At 37.4% G+C, this 21,106-nt stretch overlaps 2 protein-coding genes and 1 long non-coding RNA gene across 6 annotated transcripts; 1 reads left to right on the top strand and 2 right to left on the bottom strand.

The window, feature by feature from the left end:
- Window positions 1-2,708: 2,708 nt before the first annotated feature.
- On the bottom strand, window positions 2,709-7,079 carry tcf19l (transcription factor 19 (SC1), like). Its single transcript, XM_027016284.2, is given in 5 exon segments — window positions 2,709-4,786; window positions 5,402-5,846; window positions 5,849-6,382; window positions 6,510-6,690; window positions 6,693-7,079. Coding segments are annotated over 5 exon segments (1,590 nt in total). The 5' UTR covers window positions 6,801-7,079; the 3' UTR covers window positions 2,709-4,464.
- On the top strand, window positions 6,749-10,420 carry LOC113581266. The gene is made up of 3 exons (XR_004776420.1): window positions 6,749-6,834; window positions 7,930-8,046; window positions 8,290-10,420. It is a non-coding gene; the product is annotated as an uncharacterized LOC113581266 (long non-coding RNA).
- LOC113581267 lies at window positions 8,587-20,828 on the bottom strand. Of its 4 annotated transcripts, none has more exons than XM_027016285.2 (10): window positions 20,699-20,828; window positions 18,236-18,294; window positions 17,816-17,836; window positions 17,243-17,518; window positions 16,732-17,031; window positions 16,286-16,573; window positions 15,912-16,090; window positions 15,137-15,161; window positions 13,401-13,489; window positions 8,587-13,219 (listed from the first exon to the last, which is right to left on the bottom strand). In XM_027016285.2, the coding sequence occupies exons 1-10, from the start codon at window positions 20,716-20,718 to the stop codon at window positions 12,776-12,778; spliced, it is 1,701 nt and encodes a 566-aa protein (XP_026872086.2). In that variant the 5' UTR covers window positions 20,719-20,828; the 3' UTR covers window positions 8,587-12,775. The 4 variants fall into 4 exon arrangements, with proteins under 4 accessions (XP_026872086.2, XP_026872089.2, XP_026872088.2 ...); XM_027016288.2 differs by lacking the exon at window positions 20,699-20,828 and adding an exon at window positions 20,515-20,692; XM_027016287.2 differs by lacking the exon at window positions 20,699-20,828 and adding an exon at window positions 20,409-20,505.
- Between the last annotated feature and the right edge of the window lie 278 nt (window positions 20,829-21,106).

The raw sequence follows: 21,106 nt of genomic DNA, 5'->3' as shown, positions 1-21,106 counted from the left end.
TTTCTTATGAAATTCCTCTAGGAGCCTGAGTCCAATCCCTGCCACCCTCACAATGGCTGATAAAGGTGTAACCATAGCAACATGGATGACCACCATCTTTTTTCACTCTGACAAGGAACAGCTCTTAATTCCACACCTTTGACCTCTCTATCCATTTACACTTGGTAGCACACAGGCTGACCTGAGAACCCTTCACCATATGTAATCCTGCACCACCAAGCAAACATCAGTGCAGATGCTCTCTGAGGCATCCAGCAGGCATCACAGTATTGGACATGATTGAACAGGCACTGGTCTGAAAACAGCACAAACCTGTTAATGATTCTTATGTGATAACTATAAGTGTTCAGTTTATATCAGTTTTGCACTGTGAATTTTCTGGGGTTAGACATTTGGCTAATCAGGAGACTGCACTGACCTTCAGATTCTCAGTATTTGTTTAGGCACTTGCGATATCTTCAGTATGATATTTTCTATCATTAGGCAGCCAGTCTAAAATCAGTTTATCTACACAATATAGAGGACAAATTTAAGTAGAGAAGGCAGAACAGAAGGAGTGAAAGGAAGTGGATGAATGAGACCTTAGAAGCCTTTAACCATAACATGGTCTGCTACACAAATATGTCATACTCTGGCATGGAATATAGATTACAAAAATACTCTGTGAGAAATAGACCAAAACATAAACCTGTAATAAAATATGTATTGTGCATATATTGCATACAGAAGGTTTTCAAAAGGTTTTTTATTTTTCAAATTTTGTGACAAGCTTCTGAAAGCAGCAGTATAACTATTTACAAATGTACATAAATAGTAGTATAGACATGAAAGAGTAAAATTACAGTATAAATTATAAATTGCACAGAATTAAAGGCTGTGCATTTAGAAGAATGTAGTATGAGCAGCAATAGTACAGTGATATCATAGTCTAATAAAAATGCATGAAGTAAATGCATTTAATTTTTTGCACAGGAGGTATTATAAACAGGAGAGGCAAAAAATTAAATTAAATTTTTAATTACACTCAGTGTGTAATGTAGGAGTGCATGATATGTCTGAAAAAAATGTACTGATAGCACTTGCCAGATGGCAGCACATCAAAGAGGCAGTATCCAGGGTGTGTTGTGCCTTTGCTGATGAAGCCAGCCTTTTTTTTCTAGTCAGCTGGCACAGAAGATGTCTTGGCTGGGGAGGTCAACCTCGATCCATTTTGCTGCACTTCCACAGTTGGTAGTGCAATATCAGAGTCACAACCAAGTCATGAGTTTGAGAAAATTGTCTGTAAATTCTGTAGCACTGAAAGTGTGCATGCGCCTCCATCATTCTAACATAGAAGTTTGGATTCACCAAACAAACTTCTTAAATCCTGCCACCCAGCCAAACTAGTCAAAATGGAGGGAAAATGGATGCAGAAATCAAAGCAATCCTGGGAGAGAACCTTTGCAAGATCTCAGGGCAAAGGTTTCAATTTCAATGAGGCCACAACCCAAATCATAGTGTCAAGGAAACACAGGAGTGGCTTCGGGAAACATTTGTGGAAGTCCTGTAATCGAGGCAGAGTCTAAACCTTAATCTGAAATATTAGTTTGGTCTAATATAGATCTGGAGAGACCTGAAAATAGTAGCATCGGCATTTCTCATCCAGACTGGCTGAGCATGAATATGCAGCCAAGAAGAATGGGAGAAACTTCTAACAGGAAGGTGTCCTGATCTGAACAAATCATTACCAATAAGACCCGAGACTGTCATTGCTGCCGAAGTATTAAGTGAAAGGTCTGAATACTAAAGTAAATGGATTTTGCCTTTATATACCACCTTAAATAATGTTTGTTATGCCAATGTTTGGTATCTTTTTTTAAATCAGCTAATCACTTATATAACCTAAGGTAGATGGTTTTTTTTTTTCATATTCTAAATAAAAAAACACAAAATTACATTTGAAAAAAAAATATATATATTTTTCACTATAAAAAGATAAACATACTCAATATAATGTTTAATACTGAAAATGAAAACAGATTCACGAATGTGAATATGTAAATGTAGATTGTGATAAAAACATATATACAACTATTACGTGATATACTTTCTACTTACTCTATTGACACCAAACAAAAACTAGAATGGTGTTTTAAATCAGCACTTTCCACACAAGTTGACAGCAGTGTTGAACTTGACTATTTATGCTGTGACATCTTGAACCAGTCATGTGATTTGATCACATCACCGTGATCAGTGACTCCAGAGGGACTCCTTCTACATGTTGCTGGATATTTCCAGCAAATAAATAAATATTTCCTGTATGGCCAGGGTGAACAGGTCTGAGAAGATAGGTTTAGGGAAGGATTAGGGACACCAGTACACACCCCTGAAGACAGGCCTGGGGGTGAGTAGCCAGGCAAGCAGCTGATGGTTAGACTACCCACATAATACAATCAAACTTCAGCCTGAAAGGGCAATGTGGAACCATTGTGTGGTTTCACCACCTGCAAGGTGATGAATGTTTGCCTGGTAGAAATGGACAGGACTATTATAACTATCTGTGACGTTCCATGAGATACACATAGAAAATATCTAAACCATGAATTGCACCACAATCAGCATCCACCATCTAGTTTATTAAAATATTTTTGCCCTTTACCCTTTAAGAAATGAATCACACAAAGCCAAACAGACTATCTATAAATATCTTTTTATTTACTCCCTGATCCCCCTCATGACAAATAGTAATATTGTGACTGAAATGCAGATAGTCATTTGTCTTAGTTAAAGCATTAAAGTGAAGACAGTGAAAGATGATTTACATTCATACCATAGCACATGTATTTTTAAATGGCCAACTATTTAGGGTTAGTAGAGCTCAAACAGAAAACATGTTAATATCAAATCAAAAGAAAGTTTTTCCATACACATTTGTAAGAAACTATTAATATTTTAGACATAGTGCGACATTCTGGCAATTAAATTTCCTTAATTTATTCTGTCAGTAGTTCCAAGGGTAAGCCTTTCTACTGAATCAGGTTGATTTAATATATGGACATTTTCCACACAGAACTGTGATCACCTAAAGCAAAAATCCTTCTACCAATCATTACAATGTGTAGTTTGGTCTAAAACAGTTACAGAAGCAAAGGTTAAAGGCTATTGTTTTATTTGTATTGCATTCATAGAGGTATTGCCATCAGTAAAACCACCCAACTCCTGTGAATCTCGAAAACTACCGATGCTGAATTATCATAGTACCACAATACAGACAAAGGTATTATACTTCCATGATAATGCTACATACAATGATTGTAGTATACCTTTCAATTCGACTCTGAACCTTTGAGGTGACATGTTTACACACTGGCCTGTCTTATTTTTGCCATAATTATTTACATTTGTAAATTTGTCAGTATATTCTATAACACCCACAGACCACTGATGTGGAATGTCAGGGAAGATAGGGTGCTGGAACATTTTATCCAATACTGTGATAATTAATAAACAATATACTATGCAGGCCTAAACTGTGGTCTAAAAGAATCAGCCACACTGAAAATGTTGCTATGAAAATAACCACTTGCCTCAGACTGCATTTGTGCATTTTTTTAAACTTGATGTCAGTGTCATCGATTGCCAAAAGTATTCAAGTTGCAGTTAGTCTTATTGATGTATAAGGAATATTCTGATGGCTGTTTTGTTGTACTAAGCAGTTTTACAGTAATCTATTACACTACAATACAGTATTTGTAGATTTGTTAAACTGGTTTAGCATATTAAACACCAGTACATTTTTATACAAGATCCCCTTATAAAGGTTCCTGGAGCTCATAAACATGTTTTGGTTTTAACCCAAATAAAGTAATGAACACATTTACATGTCTAGCCAAAACAGGATAAAGACAAGCATTCCATTTTGACATCAGAAACAACACTTTAGAAGAACTTCTAAAAAAAAAGAAAAAAGAAAAAAAAGAAATAATAATAATAATAAAGTCCAGATGATGCACTTATCTTATCTAACCATCTTAAGAAGCAGTTTTAATCATCTTTTTAAACTCACAATAAATCAATTTATTAAAAAAAATTTTCTTACAAATGTTTGAAGATTTGCTCCCAAGTTACCATTTACAGATTGCAGGAGAATTCAGGACCCACTTTGTACTGAGAACACAAGTTTTGAAACAAAAAACACCTCTTAACTGCTGCGCATGTCCAGCACACATTTTTGCTCCAGTTTCCCAGATACAAGCAATTCATGGCAGATTTATTTAAAAAAAATGTTTCTGAGTCTAATCATTATGCCAAAGCTTGTAAGAGAAAGTCAAACAGCCAAAACTATTTGTTTCTTTTTTAGCTGCGTCGGCTTAATGGTACATCTCATAGTGGCAATCTTTCTGAAGACCTCTGCGTGTTCTGATACTGCAGTCCAGACAGACCCAGTGAGCCCTGCTGGGTCTGGGGCAGAGGGGTCCAGCTTCAGCAGCAGCCACAGTGGAAGTCGGCACTCGGGTCGACCAGGAAAGAAGCTTGGTTCCGGTCGTGGGGTAGGCAGTCCAGATGGTACCAAGCATCACAGTCATCACACTGGACCCACTGCACTGTATCCTGCTGTGGTAGACGACAATGCACCGCTGCACATGGCTCCACACCCTGGGCACCCACATCTTCATCTTCATCATCTTCATCCGAAGAAGAGGAGGAGGATGAAGATGAGGAGGAGGTAGATGAAGATGAGGAAGAGGGGGATGGGAGTGAAGGGCGAGGCAGGGGATGCTTCCTGGGTCTTCCACGTTGTCTACTGCAAAGGAGAAAAATTAGATGATTGGATCATAATCTGACACCCAACAAACCATAATAAATGGCAGGTTTCACAGTATTCATGTGCTACAGTACACTGATGAATTACTAAATCCTCTCACTGACAGGAGCTGCTATACAACTAGTTTAACAAGACCACCACAACCTTTACTAAAATTCAATTAGTTATCTAGCTTGTTACACGAGCACACTTAGTTTCACTGTTTGGTTCACTCATACAAGTTATAATTCAATACATATACACTTATGTTCATTCAATCTCACCACACAGAAAATCACAAATGAAAACCTGTTCGTTTTAGTTAGCATTCATGTTAAATTACCTAATTCCTATCAAATTAGGAGGGAAAGAACTTACATTAACCTATTTGGATGCAGGTATGAAATAAAAAGGCAAACATCTGAAACTGCACTGTTGCAATTGTTATATAAGTATTTATCTGTTTTCACTAATATTTTTTCATGAATAATCTCTGCATTATCTCTGACTAAGAACTTTTAGATGAGGTCTATCTTTGATAAAAAATTATCACAAATTCATCCAAAGGTTTTAACAGAGTTCAAACATTATTGTTTAATCAGAAAACTGGCGTACCCAGTGGTGGTCTTGAAGCGTGCAACCTGTCCCCTCTCCCTTTCCACCTTGGTCAGCCTCATTGATGGAGAGGCCAGGTGGTAGTTTACCCCACCCACCACCAGAGGGGAGTACACAGGTGAGCTGTTTGTTCTTCGCCTGCCACGAGGGGCTGGCAAGCAAGGCTTCTGCTGTCTGCAGCTCACAAGATTTATACCTTTGTTGTAACTCATGTTTACAATATCTCGCTTTTGAAGTGAGGTTAAAGAAGCATTAGCAGGTTTCCCATTGGTTGAATAATTGTAAATTATACCATTTTGCTTGGGTATCACGGGCCTGATGTCAAACTGTGACTTCATGCTCAACTCTGTTTTAGATAATGGAGGCTGGAACATCTCAGACTCAGACTTGTACAGCCGTCGCCTCTTCCCCCTCTGACTTTCCGTGCACCCTCCAATCCACTTCTGCGGCCCACAGGATCATCTGAACTATCATCTTCCAACAACACAGTGTGCGCCGACTTGCGCCGGCTCTTAGATGATGGCGGGAGGGACTTTGAGGAGGTCTCCTTGGAAATTGCAGGGAGTGGAGGAGGGGTGGAAGGTGGCACCAAAGCTGTAAATGAAGGAGTTCTGGTAGAAGTCAGGTCAGTGGTTTTGTCTGTCCTCTTGAAGGTCCAGCAACTTCCATTCATCTTACTCAGGCTGCCAATGGAGTTAAGAATGACGGTGGCTCTATTGATGGACAGTTTAGAAAGATCAAGACTCGGCTCAGGTTTACTATCCAGACTTGTCCTGATCCGGTTCTGAATATCAGATGAAAAGGAACTAGCCTTTGGAACTGTAATGGCATCAAAGTCCTGTGGTCTAACTCGAACCTTCTGGAAGAGGAAGTAGAATTCTGGGTTCCCTCGCACTGATTGACCACCGAAGGTTAATGTGTCACCATCAAAGATTTCCCACAAAACACCTTGCTGTATTCGGACATCGTTCACCCATGTGCCTGCCAAATATAGTATAAGCATATGGTCACACTTTTTTTTAGTGTGAAACACTTTATCCTGGATAAAAACAGATTCAGAGGATTCATGTATTGCATGGAGACAAAACTGGACTTATTGAACACTCACCATAACTGCTTCTGTCCTTCACCTGGACTTTCCAGCCCTCCCCTGCTACACCATCGGTCTGCCTTTCAGCATGTAGTTCAGCATGGATACGTGACACGGTTGATGACTCTCCAGAGTAAACATCACACAACTCTACTGCCCGCCCCAAGCGGAACACTGATTGGGCAAGCGCCGGTCGGAAACGGTGTACAGGTCACGTGCCAAGTCAGCGACATCACTACCCTGGCCGTTAGCATTATTTGACGAGCCAATTCTTAACAGCTGAAAACACGGCTGGACGCCAGACAACATTTTCTCCGCAAGAAAACAGCCACAACTACACTCGGTAACAGTAGGCGATTTAGCTACATAACGCTATACCCGTGTGCAGAATTATGACTCTTCATGGTAGCTAGATTTTCTTAAACGCTTCTCTACAGGACAACATGTAGAAACCTTTACAGCCGTAATACCTGTAAAATCTGACTGAATAATTTGGTTTGAATAATGCTCGCGCATTAAATATTAGCATGCTGAAATGACACTAAACAAGAGTGATTATTTTTGTATAGTAGGCCTATTTAATTTAGATAAATATATACATAACAGTTTGTGGTAGCAGGGCGACGTCCGACCTGGTTAGACTTCATCCTGAGAATGAGAAAATATAACTGGGTTATATGCTATTACTGTTCACAGTATGTGCCATTCAATGTTTAGATAGCTAAGATAAACCTAGCTAGCATAGCTATCTAACTATGGTAAACTGATCGTATATACAAGACGTGTAGTGACAATTCAATACGTTAGCGATAAATAGTCTTTACTGTCAATATACTGTAACCTCACGAAGTTACTTTTTTGGATTGCTAGCTATAATCTTGTGACCATTTAACTGGAGTGCAAGCCGCTTTCTTGTCGAGCTATGCAGCGTTAGCTAGCAATCGAGCTATAGGTTACGATGTATGCCAATCTAATTGGTTTACCCCAAGTGCTAGCTAGCTAGCAGAGATGGCTGCATTGTTAAAACATCAAAGTTCATCAAATTGATACCCTCGCCATATTGCCAAATATAAAAATATAGCAGTCGATCTTAAAGGGAAGCACATTCAAAGGTGTTCACTGCATACTAGAAATCGTAACTACTTTGATTAACTTTACTACCAGCAAAACACAAGGAAATGCTATGGCAAGGAGTTGAATATTAGTTAGCCTACTAGCTAGCTCTCTATAAGCTGTCGGCAAACCCACACATTTCAGACAAAACGAATTCTAATTAAATATCTAATGGTAATATAATTTCCCGTTTTAAATGAGGATCATAACAGCAAAAAACATTAGCAACGCACAACATACCCTAAATATGACGGCACGTTATTGCAAACATCAATGTACGTCTCTTTTTTTTCTCCGTTGTTAACTTTTCGCGTTCTTTTCCCAGGAAGTGCTTTGAAATTTGGCGCGCCAGGAGAGGTTTCCTTGCGCGAGATTAACGCCACTTCCGACTCTCTTTGTCGCAGGAGTTTGTCAAAGGAGAACACCAGGCTACTTTCGTAAGGTAGTTAATGATAACACGGCTAGTAGAAGGGTTACTTCTACTTGGCTAAAATATTGCTTAAATATACATTTTTAAAAATTATACTATTAGTTGCAATTAATACTTAGAAACCCCTAGAGTATCTTAGAAATAGGATTATTTATATTAGGACTGTTTAATTTTTTAATTGTGTGTGTGTGTGTGTGTGTTGTGTGTGTGTGTGTGTGTGTTGTGTGTGTGTGTGTGTGTGTGTTTTGGGGAGAGGTGAAGGTAGGCCTACTTTTAACCTTGTTTTGTATGACCACTAGTGAAGAACCTATAGTCTCTTAATATGCTCAGGTGGGTTATCCATAGCCTAAGTGTAAGATGCTGAAGCAAAATTCTATCCAAGTATGGATATTATGCAAATCTAAACATTTAGAATAAATATCAGTATTTATCCCCATGTTATAATTCCACATTGTTGATTATAATTGTTTATTGATTATTACATGGGTACTGGACTACTTCATAAAAATAGGCTCTCCTAAACTTAAACATGCTTAACTAATAAGTTATTAATTGAAGAGACAATGGAACATTCTTTTATTAGTGTTTTTCATTCAGGAAAAGGGATGTTGTACAAAAGTGTGCATGAACATAAATACTGAGAAGGCATTAAACCTTTTATGGCCTTTCAAAAAATGTTATAAAATTTAATTATTTGTGTACATTATTGTTAATGTCAATGTCTAGAACAATCTAAATGCCTTCTTCCAAAACAGATCCTTGGACAACCAACCTTGACAAACTGCTTTAGCATTTCATCTGACATAAGTCATCTGTAAATTTTATACACATACAATCCAAACTCATATGTTGTACTTCAGATTCAAATTCAGCTCAATGACTTTATATTACATTTTAAATAATTAAACTTCAGTTCAAGATGTTTCTTCTTGTTTGTGCATAGTCCACTCTGGTTAGATATAAAGAATGCACTGTTATTTGTACGATATTATTTCATACCATATGACAAAGAATTAACCCAACTGATTTGGAATCTTTACAATTTTTTAACATAACACAAGATTGTGACTAACCATTTGTTTATATTTTGCATCTCAATTAAATTGAAATCTTGAAATATGTTTTGTCTCACTGGTGGTGTTGACTGTTCACAAATACTCCAGAGCACTTCTCCAAAATCATTAGACACAGTATATGGATAATTTGGAAACAAAGCAGTTTGATACAGGGCAATGTTGTATACATCAGTACATTGCCAGAAATGTGAAAAAGAGGCTGTAGATGGACAGAATCAAATATGTAGTGCAACTGAATAAGTTGCAGGCAATTGTAAGATATAACAGAAAATACCTTCCCCTTTCTGCAAAATCTTTAGAAGAATTTCCTTTGAGGAAGGTCACTATTGCTTGACTAGAAGGTAGGAAAGGACTTTAAATCATGAAAATTTCTACATCCTGAGCAAGACTATCATGCCTAAGTAGTTGTGATAAAACACTATGCAGTCAAAGTACTGCTAATATGTTTTTTATAGCCAGTATTGTTTTTATAAAAAGAGGAATGAATGAATTGCCAAGGACATGGGATGTTAGACTGACATTAAGAATACGTTGTGGGCATCATAAATGCAGTAGGAGCAAGACTAGTTCATTTAACCAGCTATGAAGTCTACTGTCAATCAAGCAAGCTATTGACAAACATGCTGAAATAACAATATTTTCTAGGTATATTTACATTTATGACAGCATATTTATTAAGTAAAACACTATAATATATATAGAGTATAATAGTATGTCTAGTAGTCTTGGTGCAATATTTGCATAATTGAAACACATTCTCCAACACAAATAAAGGCAAATAATAATTTCTAGTGCAATAATGTGAACAATTTTAGAAAGCATTTGTCAGAGAAAAACAGTAAGAAAGCTAGTGAGAGCTTAAAGAAGAAAGTTACAGATAATGAAGCAAAGAGTAGCAATCAAGGGATCAGAAAATCTTGCACCTTCTTGGTGTGTGTGTGTGTGTGTATATATATATATACACACACACACACACATGCAATATATACAAAAGTAAGGGTACCTTTTCTCAAAAGATGTATGTGTTGAAACTTACAGTTGCATCTCCCTTGTGTAGGGGGTGCAAGGTGTGTGTGTATGTGGGTACTTGTCTGTCTGCACCATCAGTATTTGGATTTGAAGAAGGAGAGTCCTTCTTCCAAAGAATGCTTTGCAGTACCAATGTAGTATTTCAGTGCGCATATTATTGTATATTGCATTTTTATATAGCTGTACCTGCATATTGTTTTGTAATGGTCAAGCAATACGTTGTATTGATTACAATCTACCATCTCAACTCCATAAATTAATAAATACATTTTTATAGCTAATTTGTCTGGAAGTATTCTTTTACCCCCATATATTTACATTCATTCCAATTTATTAAGCATCATTTATGGGCTACTGTTATCATAATTGTGCTTTTCATTGACACCAGCCTGTCCTGTTCTTTCCTCCTTCAGCAGACATTAAAGATGAGGTAGCAGTTTCCTAGCAGGCCTTGACAGTGTCTTATGACAGTTTACAATGGAACCTCCTTTGTGAATAAGATGGGCATTGTGTGGCATTCACTTGAACTGTCCCATTTATCTTCCAAGTACCATAAACAGCGCATAAGGGCAATGACTGTTGATTTGGACAGAGTCCACCTTAGGTGAGTGCTTAATTATGATTGAAACTGAACAAAGCAGTCAAATGGGTATTGGGGCTAACCTGGGGTAGCACCGATAAATATATGAAATTATAGAGAGCAATTGTTGGATTGGGTCTGATGATTCACAGCTGAAATGTGTTACTGAAGATTATGAGGCCTTATATTAAGTTCCAGTATGAGTTGAAGTCGAGCACTTATAAAAGTATTTCAGATACACCTGCACATAAATCTGACACATGCAAGTTTGATTGCATGGGTCCATAACAGAACCAAGTTCTCTTGTGGGTGTATTCTGTGAAGTGGCTTCTGAGCCATTTTTGTATTCTGAAAACACCTTTTTATTGTCTAATATAAGCTTTCAGAATGGAAAATATGAACCTTGAAAACCTATCACCTTCTGCCAGAATCAGTACAATTACAAATAAATCAGCGAACATGCGATTCATTAATCATTCTTTGCAAGCAAAGATGGAAAGTAATTCATATCAGACCAGCTGGTATTATTATGCAGGACATGTTTCTTTCCTGGAAATGTTCTAGATAGATAGATTTTTGACAATGTGTGAATGGAATCATTTTGAAGACAACGAGCACTCCAAGTTTTTCTGCAGCATATTTAAACACTGCATTCAAAGAGCATCTCATTTAGACTTTACTGTGCAGATCATATCTCTCCCAATAGATCCAAACAAAGAGTATAGCTATTATTTTATAGAGACTCCACTTTCAGATGACAAACATGAAAGGGCAATGAAGGTGAAAAATGGAATAATAACTGCAGAAAAAAGAATATGGAGACATAAAGCACTGGAATGATGAGTTCATACTGGTACCCTCTTTTGTCTTTTCAGCAAGGTCTTCCACTACAGCTGATATTCACTCCTTTTTAGCTTCCAGATATGGTAACCTGGGGTCTTCACGGTTCTCTAGCAAGGGGCTTTTTGTTGTTTTAATCAGTTTTCAGGGGTTTACAGAAAATAGCTGTGATGTCTACAAAACATTGTCAATTTTCATTTTAGAAATAGAGACCATTAATTAAGGAAGACTTTGTTTGTTTGTCTGTTGTTTGTTTGTTTTACTGCGCCAGAAGAAAGTGTTCATTTTTACTAATAGTGCTATTTCGGAGCCTTTTGGAACATCACTGAGACAGAGGCCTTAAAACACTATTGTACTTTGCAATATTGCTCTAGCATACCTATACCTTAACTGGAACATAAAAGTATTCTTTTGCAACTTTATGATCTTTGGGAGCTGTAGAAACTATGATCATAGACCAGAAGCTAAGAATATATAAGTGGGTCAAATACTTAAGTCTTTAAGATGAGAACCTTTATTTATTTATTTATTTATTTATTTGAGCCGGGGCAATTCATACAGTACTGTTTTTCCTCTTTTTAAAGTGATTTGACAACTTCTATAGTAAATTTAGTGTGTCGTAAACACAGTGGGGCTAGGGAAAAATGTCAAATTTGTGGTTTTGATTTCCAGAACATTGTGCACAGAAGCAAAAGCAAATACTGTGTGTTGATCTTAGCTAAGGTACTGATATTACAGAGCTTTGAGCTAAACAGCACAATAATGTTTTAAGGCAATGAATCTTGGTACATTAAAAGGATATAAGGAGGTTCTCCAGTTCCCTCCAGAGAAATATTCTTCTTTAAAGTGTGTGGCTGTTTTTCTAGAGAGCCTAACATGCATTGGACATTCGGTTTACAATAGATTTGGCTTTTAACTAGCCAAAAAGGCTATGTCATATGCATGCATTGTGCAGGAGCTCACATCCTATGTTCTTTAAAGTTAACGTAAACACATTTGTTTATGTATATATTTGTTTATGTAAAACTTGTTGCTCTAGGACTACCCATTAGTGCTAATATTTGGCAAACCATTTGTTTAAAAAAATTCAGGCATTGGACATGTTATACGAGAAGCTTTAGCAGTTAGTTGGCAATCTGTGGGCATGATTATAAAAGAAATGATCAGGCTCAGGTTGGTTAGTGGAAAACTCTGGAGTGTGCCACTGAACAGATTCTCAGGTTGTGGTACCATCTGCACTGATACACTGATCCAATTTGGCTACTTTGTCATTGAGCAGCAGGGCGTCTTGGCTTGTTTCTGGCACTGGGCTGGTTGCAGGGGCTGAGGCTTCCATGGCACCTAGCCTGCACACTTTAGGGGTTGTATGAGGGGTAGTGACTCCTAAAAAGTCGCTCTCTGCGTGGGCTTCAGATTTGTGCTGGGTAGCCGGGCTGGCACTGAGAACCGAATCCGGGGTACGAGTGGCACTATGATTGCCCTCTGAATTAGCTGGGGCAGCAGCAGCAAGACTGTCAGAGTCAAAGAGGAGCTTGTGGGAGGCATAGGTTTGAGGCACATCAGTGTCGCTGTCCAGTGGAAGTGCAGAATCAGTCATCTCCACAAAGTTATTTTCAGCAAGGAAAGTGTGATAGTGCCCCGCTGTGAACACTTCGAGACCCTGCAACAAGAAAGATGTTAGTGGGTGGGTCATAAAGAAAGGAAGACATCTTTATGACGCTATGGTCAATGACAGCTTCCATCTAAAATGGGTAACCAAGTAATTAAAAGACATACATCTTAGAGTTAATTATAACAGTGTATTTATTTCAGCTGCCTTTCTAAAATGTATAACCACTTACCTTGATCTCAACCTCTGTGCTCTCGGTGATGTTCTCCCAGGTAGACTGCAGAGTGGATTCCTCAGTGAATCTGGTGTAGGCCTCATGAACTACCTTATACCAAGAGAAGCTCCAAATAAGTACCAAAAATCATGAAATCATGCACTACATATCATGAAATTCTGTTTGGTTGTTAATCATTTTAAAAATAAAAGAGAAATTAAAAAATTGCAGATGGAAAGCTGACAGTGTAACACCAAATGCTCCTCTATTTATCCTCGATTTATGGCAGTTTAAATTCTGATAAATATTGTAACAATATGAAAGGATAGTAGTGTTATAGACAACATTAAGATTTTATTTTTTGCTTCTGTCTTGTGATGAACCAGGGCTGGAATAAGGTGGTTTGTTATGAAAAAGCAGATTTTCTATTAGACACAAATTATTTTAAATCACCAGCTGCATTTAGAATTACTCCACAGGAGTTTACCATATTAAAACATGGGATTTAAATATTCCATGTCTCCAGAAATTCTGAAAGGTTGTAATGCATTAGGGTCCACACATTGTCACAATATATATCTGTACATGTGCACACGCACCTGGACACCTGGAATCATACATCATCAAGAGAACTATTTAACACAGACCAAGGACAAAACAGACAAAACACACTTTCACTGTGGCAAATGATTAATTTGAATCTTTTTTCTTTTTTTAAATCTTTGGCCAGTAATCCTCCAAATTCAGAAATTCAGATGGCTGTCATTCCCCAATGAATAACCACATATATCAGCCACATACACAAACTGTTTACATGGTTTGTATATATTAACAAATCATTTATTCAGAATAGATTATTTTAAAAATGTCATTCAGAATAGAATATAAAATATTTTTGTAAAGCAAGTTGAATTTTAACATCAACATTGCAAAATCTCATTATACAGCTGTCATCCTTTGCACTGGCATTCTTTACATACAGCAATTTTGTCCAGGTGCTTATTTGTTAGTTGACACTTTCTAGTTTTGTTTTTTTTATATTTTACTCTTAACAAAAATGTTTTTTATTATTTAAGTTAGACTTTTTGAAAGCATTTAAAAAAGGAAGCATCCAATAAACAGAACTGGACTTCTAATAAGCATACAAAAGCATAACTTATTTAGGTAAAAAATCACCACCACATTTATACCTACAAAACTTTTTTTTTTTACTACAAATTGTTTGATTTAATGGTTTCGTTGGGGAATTACGTCCAATTAAGATGCAGTTTAGGACTGAATCTCTCAGGGAAACCAGTCCTGACACTATTAATCATTTCCAACATCTTTAATTACATACATATTCACACAGCCAATATGAAGTTTAACCAGCACAAACACATACGCGCACACACAAACACACACACACACACACACACACACACACAAAGGTCCACATTTACCTCTTCACCATCCAAAAAGAGAAATATCTAGGTGCATGTGTGTTTCAGCAAGAGCAGAAATATGTGTTACTAAAGCTTTAACTGCAGGGATCAATGTAATACCTTAGCAGTTACTTGTGTCTATAGACCTGCATGGAAAACAGAGGGAGGAATGAGGGATGGATGATACACGCAATCACTGATGGTGGCAAAAGGCCTTTGCAGCTTGGACTCCTGTTTGACCACCCTAAGGAACTAGTACAAACACTGATACAGATCCATCAACTTAACACTAAAGGAAAAAACAAACAACAAAACGCAAAGCTTGCTCACCAAGAAGCTGCTCCATTTGAGGCTCCTTTAAAAAGGAAAAATGCATTGCAAATCAGTGGTTAAGCTAACCTCTTCAACAGAAAAAAGCACTGTCCAGGCTCATTAGAAAACAGCCAAACAACCTATCTGATGTCTTCGCGCGTAATCTACTTATTCCAATAATGATTTTTCAGTGCGTGAGGCTTGGTGACTGAGAAGGTGGGACCAGTTGGGTGAGTGAAGACGGATTAGAGCAACATGAGACTACGCACTACCAGATACTGAAAAGATGTTTACAATGAGACAGCAAAGCGAAGGTAGTCTAGTATATTATCAGGTTATTTTATAGTTGAAAAAACTATAGTGAGTGGAAAATGGCACTGGAAAGTTAGCCAGTAATCAGAGTCTGTGCAATATAAAACAAAATATGTGCTTCTGTTTCTTTCAAGGGAGATTCAGCAGGATCAGTATTAAGCACAGGAACAAAGACAAACATATAATACATAAACAAACAGACATTTAAGGCATGTCAACACTGTGATGAGGTTTTTCTATTTGCTGCAGTACTTATGCAGTTGTTCTTGTACTGCTTATAACCACGTATGGACTATTTAAAGATTTAAAGACTATCTACAAATTCAATTTACAAAGATAATTGTACTACCCAAAATCTCAGTACTGTATTGTACAGCTGCCACTTTAGTGAGCCCGGATTAAGTTTTCATGTAATTAGTTCCTTTTGATGTTTAACGTTTATGTTTGGCTCTTGGAGTTATTCTACTGTGGTGTGCTTTACCTGTCTGAAGGTTTCTCCATCTCCCTTGCCAGCTTGTTGAGCAATGAGGGCAATCTTTCGGGCTCTTGCTTCCCGACGGCGAACCTTGATCTGACAGGAGATTAGACACACCAACAGCAGGAACGCCAGCAGACCCAATAAAGACAGGATCACCACATAAAGCTGAGGCAGTTTGTAGGCTGAGATAAGACAGGGGTAAAGGAGGGTGAGAATAAAAGAGAAATGCCAAAAAGATATAGTTAACCAAACAAAGAAAATTGATCTCAAACATTAGTCAGAGAGAGGGCACTCAAGATATCTCATTAAATGTAACTGATTAGATAGAAGCTACACATTATATAAGTTTGTCCAACAAAATTTGCCTCTGTACTTACGCTCCACATCCACGTAGACATCGGCTATGTGAAAACCTGATAAGTCAGTCACTCTGAAAATGCCTGTGTCACTAACTTTGACCTTCTTCAGGTAAAACATTGAGACATCTACTGACACTCGGCCATCTAGCATGGGGTCCAAAGGCACGACCAGTTCCCCCTGATCCAGAATAAGCCGAGCCTCATTGTCAGAGTCTGGAGTGTAGACCATATTGATCTTCGTGTGGTTTATATAGAGCTTGATCTTCAGAGTTTTGTCATAATGCAAGTGCACAAATATCTGGTGCTCTGGGTATGATAAAAACAGAAGGGAAATATAATCCTGAATCACCTTGCACAAAAGATGCTACACAAACCTACATTCAGTCTATTTATTTCATAATGCTATGCCGTGTCATCCATCATAATATATTCTCTTCACCCTAATCTTTCCTCTAAAGACTCACCTTTAACATTCAGACATGTCCTTTTACGAATTTTTCCATCACTGTCCAGTACAGTGTAGCTACCCTCATCTGTTCCGGTCACCACATGGAGGTTAACCTTCTTCTCACTTGCACTGAGACGGGTCCTATATTCCTCTATAGGGATGATGCTATGATTGAGAAGAACCACAGCTGATGGCTCTATAGTTTGGTTAATGTGACTTGTGCTGCGTCTGAACTCCAGGGTGTAAGGACCAGTGATGTCATTAAGTGTAATATGATATGTTTCACCATATTTCACGGTTGTCTCTGTGGCACAATCTGTAAGGGTCAAGAGTATTCTACAGTCAACAGAATGACCAACAATAAATCAATTGTACTTGACTGACTATTCTTAAAACTAATTTGGCACTACCACAAATACATAATACTTTTTAATTACATATGAAATCATGTGTAATGCAAAATGGGTACAATAACATCATGACATTAAAGATCTACCTGAGGGTCATCTAGCAGCAATTACTCCTACCTCTAACTATAAGGATGATGCGTCTGACATCAGCTGGAGCTGCAGAGTTCCTCACTACATATGTACCCTCATCCTCTTCACCCACATCTTCCAGAACCAGGTGTCTGGTCTGAAAATTAAGTTTGGCTCTAGAGTTCTGAATCTCCCTGTTCCGGAAGAAAACCACCTCAGAGATTGGATCCAGCTTTGGTTTAAACACCACCTCTGTAGTGTCCATTGCTGGCACAGGGATATGTATGTCTTCCCCAAAGAAGGCAGTACGGTGGTCATCCTTTGCTGAAAGTGAAAAGAGAGACAAATGAGGAGTTTATAATAAATATTGAAGATGGTAAGGTGTTGTATGATAATGAATCATGGCTTATTTAAGTCATCACCCAAAATTCCTGTTGTGTATACATCACATAAAATGACTTAATGGACAATTTTTAGATTTGAAATGTGTTTACCAGTAAAATGAGGGTACCAGTGAAGAAGATTTGTATTTATGAGTGAATTTTTGAATTTTAAGCATTTCAAAAATGTTTAATAATATGTCTGCTGGTAAAGAGAAACCAAAGTTGTTTTTGACTTTACCTTTTATGGTTGCAGAATAAGCTGTAAAAGAAACATAAGATGATTGTTCTGAATATTACCAAAATGATTTTTCACTGACCAGCAAAACAATATGGATGGATCTGGTGACATTTAAAAGCCATGACAACTTGATAATCCTAGAAAACTGTAATTGAACTCCACTGGCCACTGTAGATCTTTGAGATGTGCTTTGTGTTCATAAGTGGGAAGGTAAGATGTTCCATTGTTATTGTGTTCACATAATTAAGTGGAATATCTTGATTGCACCTTTAAAACCATGTTACCCACAAAAGGGACTGATAAGGTTTGACAGAACTTCATATAACTACAGATTGCAATAGTGGTGTCATCTTTGGTGGATTAAAACTAATTACTGACTGTAAAATGTATGGCAGATTATTTGGTATATTATATAGTTACCTGAGCACAGTAAAGAGGAGAGTACTGCAATGTGTAACATTTCCATATTGATTGGATTTCTGTCAAAATAAAAAGTAAATAAATATCAACGAATGACCATAAATAAATGACCTGTGTTAGGACAGATGATCTTACAATGCAGTAGAGTATGAGAAGGTGCATCTGAAACATAGAACATCTGAAGTTGGCAGCATGCCACCAAAGCACAGGAAAATGCAACTGTTTGAGGAAACACGAGATGAAGCAATTTAAGAGTGTTATGCTACAAAATATTCAGTTACAGCCCCCTGTCCTTGGGTTAAGTGCAGCATGCACTTTTTCTTTGCACAGTCCAATATAGATATTATTGGAGCAATGACTTAAAGACCAAAAGCATTATTATGATTATTAATGTATTATTTCAATATTATATTCATACAAATAGTTGGTTTTCTTTCTCTAGAAGCTGTCTAAAGTTGTTTTTCATGGCAAGTCAAAGTAACTTCCATCAGAATGTATTATAACAAGCATTCTTTCACATGCATCCACAGACATTTAAAAAGACAAAATGTTGCTCCTAGATTGTTCAGTGCTACACAGCTGACACTCACAGTCAGAAGCTTTTAAAGATGATTTAAGTCTTACTGAATGTTACTATTGAATGACAGATTTTCAATGAAAATAATTTATGGATGGTGATATCATCATGTTTGGCACAAGCAACTCTTGATCCATCCCCCTGGGTCTTTGGTATATGCTGTTCTGCCAAAACCTACAGTTATTTGGAACACACCTCATGCTCACTCTTCTTTCCTCCCTTTCTGTACTCTCTCACAGCCTCTGATGACATTGTTTCTCTCAAGACAAGACAGCAGCTCTTGTGTACAAATGCAGAGAAATTTAGGGCTCTCGCTAATGAGAAATCCTTTCTCATTTTATAGTAGATTAAATCATTATTAATCAACCAGCCAAGCTTTCTTATGTGTCAAATTTTATAATTTAATATATAAATCTGATTTGAATGTCATTCTAGGAGGTAGCCACAATCCTCTGCAAAGTCTTACTTTTCTTATGGCGCGTAATACAATGTATGCAGGTCTATTTCTTGAGTAATAGCTACGCGAAAGAATGCCCCTCTCTTTCTAAGTAGCACATCGCGTTAGTGGTGCGCAAGGGTGTGTCAAGCTCCGCCGCCGGAGCCACCCCTCCAGAAGAGGTGTCACGAATCATGAGAACGATATCGAAGATTCTTCAGTTTTAGAGAGATGGCCCAAAAGTTATTAGATTATAGATTCTACAAGAGCTTGAGATCTCGATGTATTACCTATAGTATGAATTTAGTTTAATCTAAATATCTTTAGTGTTCCCGCTTCATTCACTTCTTTAGAAATATTTTGCGACCAATTTTTATTTAGCGCATAAACAATCACAAATGCCACAGTGCCACATAATTCACGCGTAGATACGAAGGCGGCTATCCCTTGCACAAAACAAGCACAAACGGTCAGTCCATAACCACACTACCCTATTTAGTGAACACCAAGCGCGTACTCAACAATTATTCTAAAATTAACGTCTCTGTTTGATCATTTGATCTGTATCGACTGTTTTATATAACGATATTCCCTCAAAATCTTCCAAATTAAAGAACAGTGTGTTCTACTGAATCGTTAAGGATGGCGCAACATTCCTGCAGAGTTCCAAGCGCACCGCATCAGTTCATTAAAGAAAGAGACGAAAAGGCCAGGCTTCTTTAATGCTTCTTTAAAATCATTATTCGACAATGCGACTAGAAGGAAGCAATAACTAAAATGATTCCGCTGCGTACTATATATATCTGATTAGTTTAACATATTAATTGGGGCATATTAGCGTGAGACAGACGACATGAAGAAGCAGTACAAGAAGCAGTACGATGAACAGTAATTCATTTGATTGTGTAGGTTTTATATATATATATATATATATATATATATATATATATATATATATATATATATAAAATTCATTTGGTTGTGTAGGTTTTATATATATATATATAAACGCTAATATGCCCCAATTAATATGTTAAACTAATCAGATATCGGATAACTCATTCATACACTAATATACGCTTAAACACTACGCAAGAAAACCTAACGCGTCATGAGATTTTGGTTGTATTCCCTGCAACACACATAACTAACATAATTACCGTAACGGTTGCAATCACTGATGTGCAGACGCAGAATCCGTATAGCGAAGCTCAAAGCCAGGGAACAGGTTTTATGATTTTTTAAAAAAACGATGATTCCCCCCACCTCTAAATGTTCTTCCCCTTGCCCCCTGCCCGCCAAAGAAAGGGACGTCTGATGTTAACAAAGCGGGATTATCTGGACGATTTCGGATGAAGTCGGTATGAAGACCAATAACCGTCGGCTTCGCCCATAAAGCGTTGCTCTTGTCCATGGAATGTCATGTGTCACAAAAAGCCAATTTCGTTACCTCTCCTCGCATCCTCTCATTCTCTCGATAGAGATCTGCCCAGTGTAGTCCAATCTAAAGTAGAACACTGAACAGACCTACATAGTCCTTATTTATGTTCATGTTGGCAAAACTAAGATGCGCTAAATGCAGGCTCTTGGTGCGAGGGGCGCATGCTTACTTGGGCGACGTCTTTCATTTATTTGCTAAAAATGTTATTTAGTTATGTATGATACGTAGCTCATACATAACTACGTATCCATTTCTGCATTGTAGTTTAGTGTATCTGGGCTTTAAACATATGTACTTATAAATAAACACTTGTAAAACAGGAAAGATCATTGAAATAAATAAATTGTAACAGCTAATGTCTGGTGGCTTAACCTCTTATGGACAGTATAGGCTATACTGATTGGAGTTTAACCATAT

The sequence above is a fragment of the Electrophorus electricus genome, chromosome 8 (genome assembly GCF_013358815.1).
Source record: "Electrophorus electricus isolate fEleEle1 chromosome 8, fEleEle1.pri, whole genome shotgun sequence".
NCBI classification, from domain to species: Eukaryota; Metazoa; Chordata; class Actinopteri; order Gymnotiformes; family Gymnotidae; genus Electrophorus; species Electrophorus electricus.
This window is presented reverse-complemented; position numbering and strand designations above follow the sequence as displayed.